At 39.5% G+C, this 6,734-nt stretch overlaps 1 protein-coding gene across 1 annotated transcript; it reads left to right on the top strand.

The window, feature by feature from the left end:
* The first annotated feature begins 3,213 nt into the window (after positions 1–3,213).
* Positions 3,214–6,181, top strand: phospho1 (phosphoethanolamine/phosphocholine phosphatase 1). The gene is made up of 2 exons (XM_066642748.1): positions 3,214–3,329; positions 3,949–6,181. The coding sequence occupies exon 2, from the start codon at positions 4,022–4,024 to the stop codon at positions 4,874–4,876; it is 855 nt and encodes a 284-aa protein (XP_066498845.1). The 5' UTR covers positions 3,214–3,329; positions 3,949–4,021; the 3' UTR covers positions 4,877–6,181.
* Positions 6,182–6,734: the final 553 nt, after the last annotated feature.

Here is a 6,734-nt window from a genome sequence, read left to right as displayed (position 1 = left end):
TATATATATATATACACTTATTTGTGCGTGTATACAAACCTACACATGCAGACTTTTGGGCACTTAAACTTGTTAGATAAGGTAACATTTTACTTTGTTGTTTCTTAGTTGTTGTCAAATCGGTTGTGTATCCCACCGAGAAAAAAAAAAAGTTATTTGCTGTTGAATTTGAAAGATAGTTTCAGTGACAGACTGTTGAAAGACCAATGCTGTGATGTGTCATGATTAACTGAAAGAAATGGGGGAAGAAACAAATAATTCATTTATTCTGCGCTATATGATCTAACTCACTTACCTGACATTTTTTATTTGTAAAATTTTTGTTACTGTTTTTAAAAGGAAATTTCTAAGTGTGTGTGTGTGTTCTGGGCTAAAAAAAGATAAGAAGAGGTTTATTTGTACTCATTTATTCAATAGAATGTGCAGGAAGGGCGCTGTAGTGTGCGGCTGTATGTTTTCGTGACTCATTACCCCTGTTGGTGCTGGCATTGAAAGCTGCTTGTTAAGTCCCCTGTCACTTACATGACTATCACATCGCGTGGATGAAATTGTGGCATATGTCACAGTATGTAAAGGGGGTTGGAAAATGTGCGTGTGCAAATCAGAAAGGGTCATACAGGCCTTTTCTTTTGGTTAATAGAATGGTGTGTGTGTGCGTGCGTGTGTGAGAGAGAGAGTAAAAGCCCTATTTCGTTTGTCTATTCTCTGCACTTTACTGCTGCATTATAGGTTTTGAACTGAAACTGACAAAACTTTGCTGATGGCGTCCAGCGGTCGTGTCTGAATGAGTTGGTTGGATTTTGGAAAAGGAGGAGAATCAGTACCAAAATGGGCTTTTTAATTATTAAACCTATACTGTTATAAATGTTATATTTCTCTTTGTGTAGACCTGTTCTCCTCAGCAAAGACTTATTTGTGAATTTGGACATCAGTCCTCTAAAAAAAATGTTCTCCTCTGCTTGGTTCACTTTTCAGATTTTTTAAAGATTCCTGATTCTCCTCCTTTTCTCTTGGTTGATAGAATGCACTTTCTACTAAAACCTTTCTAGTTAAGACATATAACAGACCACATTAATGTAACTCTGGGGAAAAAGATTTCACCCCGAGGACTCGTCCCTTTCCCTGATTCTACCACTCAACTGTAGCAGTGTGTGATTGCATCACTGTGTCTGGTACTCAGATGTGCGGCTTTGCCAACTTCCAACTTCAAGTTTCGTTTCAATGTTGGTTTGTTCTCGTTTGACTGTTTATAAAAGTTTAATGACAGACGTATTACTGATGGGCCTTTTTTATAACGTTCATTTAACATAATTTCTGCTAACTTTAGGAAGTAAAAATATTAAGTTGCCATATTTCAAACCTTGTCGTCATCATTTGTGTTTTGATTGTTGGAAAGACACAAAAAGTCTCACATGCTTGGAAAAAGGAAATGGGTCAGGGTTATGTGGTCATGGTCAAACCAACTCCTGTTTTTCACCCTGCTGACCCTTCGAAACCTTTGTGTATAGTCCATAAAATCACTGTTGCTTATCCCTTATTATGGGGAGATTATGGGGAAGTACATTTCTGATTAGATAAGCGTATATTCTAGAACATTTACAAATATTAGAGTTACTTCAGTCCATCCTCGATATTAAATGTTACCAAACTGTGAGATGTCAAGCCTTTTCTGTACTTAAAAATAAGAGGTCATCAAGACCTGATTCTGGTTGATGTTTCAACCTTTCTGTGAGGATCTGAAGGCATGCAGTCACAAACAACTGTGAGGTAAAGAAATGAAGTTGGATGATTAATTGTGGATTGCAAAAATCATGCCAACTCACTTCAGTCTGCTTCATCGCTCCAGGAAAAAAAAATTAAACAATTCCACTTCACATTCCAATGCTGTGGGGCTTTATACCCCTCTATTTGGTGCATGCCATTAGAGGCTTATGTGCAACTCCTCCAGAGGGTTTAATATTATACTTTTCTGTATTTGTATAAAGGTTTGGACATGGGCATATATAATTTCTTTGCACAGTCTTGAAATACAACATGCTGTCCAACGTGTTTCTGAAATGCAGAAGAATCAAAAAACGGACGAGAACATGACCATATGCTGACCAGCAGATCCTCTATTGGACAAAATAGGCCAAGGGACAGTACACATTCTATCCAAGTGCCTTCACTTAGAGAAGGAGTTATCTGTTTAGATAAGGGGTCAGTGATAGTGACATAGAACTGCTAAGCCTGTCTCCTTGAGGTTTAGATGTCTTTTGGCATGAACGAAAACATAGCCACATTAACCTTTGGTTTCTCCCTGACATGGTGTTTCTGTGGAAGACCCAGTGGGGATATGAGTCAGGCTTTTGCTCGTTGAGTTGGAGTAAGTTAACAGTATGCACTCTGATTTAACATATTCTGTACACACACACACACTGTCTGCACTCCTACACTGCTGACCAAAATAGCCAGTCAGGAAGCCTGTTATTATAGAGGAGCTGGGAGTGGACAGGAAGAAAGAGGGATGTGTATAGAAATGAAAGAAACAAAATTGTATAGCTGTATGAAGTTTTAAAGGAACAATATTTGAACTCTTCAAGAACACATTTCACGGAAAATAATGCAAGTTTTCATTGTTCTGTTAAAGGTAAACAGCCTGGCCACTAAGGTTGCTCATTATAATCTGCACTTTTTATTTCCAGCGGCTCCTAGTGCTGCAGTGGCACTAGCATGGTGGTGGTGTGTTGTATTGCAGTGGTATGAGGTGCTGCTGGAGTATTTAAACCACTCAGTGACACCATTGCACTGAGAAAAATGTCCAGCCAACAGCGTCCAGTGAAAACTATAGGATGCCGCAACAGCTGAGTTGTGTGCAGATATTGTCTCTGACTATATCTAGAAGGAGGACCAACAAGGTAGGTGTAATACGGGTGTCTGTGCGGGCTAAGACCGTTGAAAAACATTTTTAAGAAACCTAATAAACTATGCAGAGCAATAGTTGGACTATAGGTGATAATTGCAGAACTACAGCGTGCATTTAAAACTGGAAAATGAATGTACAGGTTTAGAATATGAGACTTTATTCCTCTGAAATCAAATCACTTCACCTCTGAACTATATACACGTGTAAGAGCCAGTGAGCGGCGCGACCTGTACGAGGATCATATTCGCCCCTGTGTTTTAATGTATCCCTCCGCGGGGGCGGGGTTTAAACTCAGCTCCTTTATAAAACCGGCGACTGAACACGAGCTTGAGAAATCAGAGCAGAACACAGAAATCCAGCGGAAAACTGAGGATTTATACCAACAAAAGTATCCAGCCGACTTTCACTGGATCTACAGCTGCAGGTATATCTTCTCTAAACATTATTTATTTAAAATTGAATTTTATTTTCTTAAGTGTATTATTATTATTATTATAGCATCCTTTGGTGCACTGGTCAAATAAGTGGTTTCAAAGAATTGAAGAAAACTAAGTCTGTGAATAACACATCACTCTAAATATTATATGAGAGCTGAGATAAATACATTGTGAAGGGTATTTCAAACTATATGTGGTATTATGAAAGTGATTTAATAATAACAGCAGCAGAAAAAACAGTTGGTGTTATTTTTAATCTCATATCTTCACTGGGTTGTGTCAGTCAGATCAAAGTACACTACCACAGTTAAACTGGCTGAACAGCACCCTGTAAATCACAGCACAGCTGGAATCTAGTGTGAAATTTCCTGAGCTCTCTCTTGTTATTTTGTTCTTCATGGAAACAATGTCTCACACAGTTGCTCTGACAACACAGTGAATTATATATTTTCTATAAATGATCATTTATATGATGAATTTTGACACCAGTCTATTTAAATGTGTTTAAAGATTGAATGTGTAATAGTACTACTATTCCCATGTCATCTCATCCCTGCTTCTAATGTTTTTTTTTTTAACATTATTTCTGCTGTTCTTGTCTTGTAGGTCACGCTGATTATAATTTAAAAAGAGAAACAAGGAAAGAAATCACTTGGTGAGTTTCTCATCACTGCTAAGGATGCGGGATTCCGTCTTTAACTGCTGCTTTGCTCCGCCCCATCCTCCTCCAGGCAGATGGGATGAACCTCATTTGAATGGCAACAGAACAGAGGCCCCACCCCCTAACGACCGCCGCTTCCTGATTTTTTTCGACTTTGATGAGACACTGGTGGATGAGTGCAGTGATGATGCAGTGGTGAACGCTGCCCCTGGGGGCACCCTGCCTGGCTGGCTGAAAGATACGTATAGACCAGGCAGGTATAATGAGTACATGCAGCGGGTCCTGGCCTATCTGTCTGAGCGAGGGGTCACTCCCAGGACCATCATCAACACAATAGAGCAACTCCCACCATGTCCGGGCATCCCAGCGCTGCTGCGCTTCCTGATGTCCCGTCCACCACGAGATTTCGAAATTGTCTGCGTGTCTGATGCCAACACTGTCTTCATCGAGGCCTGGCTGCAGAGACTGGGATTCCGTAAACTCTTCATGCGCATCTTTGCTAACCCCGCCCACTTTGATGAAAATGGACAGCTGCAGCTCCGCCCCTTCCATTCCCACAGCTGTCTGCGGTGCCCAATGAATATGTGCAAGGCAGAGATCTTGAGACAGTACACAGCTCAGAGAGTTCGAGAGAGAGGTGGTCGGCGATACCAGAGGGTTCTGTATGTTGGAGATGGAGCCAATGATTTCTGTCCATCTTTGACCCTGTCGCCTGGGGATACAGCCTTTCCTCGACGTGACTTCCCCATGCACCGGCTGATCCAGGAGATTGAGGAAGCCAAACCCGGCGAATACAAGGCCAATGTGGTGCCATGGAGCAGTGGGGAAGATGTCATAAACAGGCTCAGGAAAATAGTGGAGGAAAGGCCTTAGAAGAGTCTCCCTCTGTCTTTGTCCTGTAGATGGCCCTTGTATGGATCTCACCAATGTTTCAATTTCAGAGTCATAAATTGTGTTTTAAAATTCCATGTCACAAGAGTCAATATGTTGGGACAAATCCATAGCCAATACAGTCATTCTAGCAGTTGACAAGGAACAATAAACCAGGTATACAAATTCATCAAAAGCTTATCACTTGAGAACTCTGATTTTAACACAGCTGTCTGAATATATCATAAAGTTAATTAATCCTTCATTTAAGCATATGGTAGAGCAAGGCACTCAAGGACCAAAAGAACAACTGCCTTAGCAATGTATATCCCTGCCCAAATACATACTCAGAGCCCAAACATGTCCTAATTATGAATCCAAATATACAGTTCACCAAAACAATTATTTGAGTAGCCTATAAACAAAGATAAAACAGAGAGGTGTTAAGGCACAACTGAACAGAAGATACAATACCTAAACTGTGGGTAGCTGTGCACCACATGATGTGACATCAGCCATTGGCTGAATAAACCATCATAACAACAGTAACAACAACAGAGAAGAGAAGCTATCAAAGCTTATGAGTGATTATCCATTTATAGGACATTAGCACGCAAAGTCAAAATAAGAAGCAGTGAAAGATTCAGTCGATAGCAGTCAATAGTCTGCATCCGGAAATCTAGTAATAAGGCAGATATATCTGTGACAGAAATGAATTGATTTTATTAAATAGTGCTTTTACACTCTTTACTGAAAAGGGTTCCAAACCAGATATGTTTCCCTTTGCTCTTTTCACACTGAGGTACAGGGTTGTTTATTATTTAAAATTAGATCAGCCAGATCTGCCCCTAGTGGATATAGATTTTGTTCTTCCAGAATATACTGATATATTCATATTCAGAGTTATGTAATAGTACAACCGTACCTTTAGTGGAAGCTGATCTATTACACTGGCTGATAACTTTTAGGCTGAGATTATACTGATTATTTCAGTGTGGAAGAGTGAAAGCACAGGAAAAAGCTCAAAGTTTGCCTTTGTGCTGGCCAAAGGAACATGTTTGGAAAAGTGTTGGGTAAGGTATGAATCTGAAACCTCTTATAATGTATGAACAATGGCATAACTATAATTTATAATCATGTACTGTTTAGAAAAAGGTGCTTTTAAATTTTTTATATTTAGCCTCATGTCGTTGTAGTATTCTCTTTGTGTGTCCTACATATTTGTGAATGTGTGCATGCCTGTTGCTTGTTGTTTATATCATAATTCCGTGTACCTTTTTGTGTCCAGTGAGTAGATGTGTGTGGTTAGTTGTTTGCAATCTTCCTAGGAAGTACATAAAACATTGACTGGACTCTGTGTGTTTGGGTCTCTTTCTACATTTATTTCTCTCCTGACCTCTGACAGGCAACAGAGCTAAATGACCTCTTTATTCCAATATCATTTTTAAAACATGTGTCAACTAAAGGCCTTATTCAGCTCTGCTCCTTCTTTGTGTATTGTATTAGCTTTGGTATTTCTGTGTAAATTTAATTCATACAGGTGCTTAATTTCAAAAAGACTCTCAGAAGAGACATAATTCCAGCAACGCCACAGATTTAAAGCATGTACCTCTAGAAGTATATATAAAATCTGAACTGCAACCAATCACCCTCTTATTCAGCAATGCTCATTAGTAGTTTCTGAGAGACTAGTTTGGTTTTGAAACATTCACAGTCCAACTTGAAGCTCGGCAGGTCTTTCACTACGCAGGAGTTTTAGTAAAGCTGGCTAATTCAAGTCCATTATGAAAATAGCTCAAAAATTGTGCCTCACTTCTCTAACTACTGTAGAGACTTGACTTTTGGCACAAATTATCTGAAT

Source organism: Hoplias malabaricus, chromosome 13 (assembly GCF_029633855.1).
Source record: "Hoplias malabaricus isolate fHopMal1 chromosome 13, fHopMal1.hap1, whole genome shotgun sequence".
Taxonomy (NCBI): Eukaryota; Metazoa; Chordata; class Actinopteri; order Characiformes; family Erythrinidae; genus Hoplias; species Hoplias malabaricus.
The sequence above is the reverse complement of the archived record's forward strand: the minus strand, read 5'-3'. Positions and strand labels throughout refer to the sequence as shown.

Bases quoted from the DNA above. Each gene is read 5' to 3' on its own strand.
- phospho1 (XM_066642748.1), top strand. From the start codon at position 4,022: ATGCGGGATTCCGTCTTTAACTGCTGCTTTGCTCCGCCCCATCCTCCT.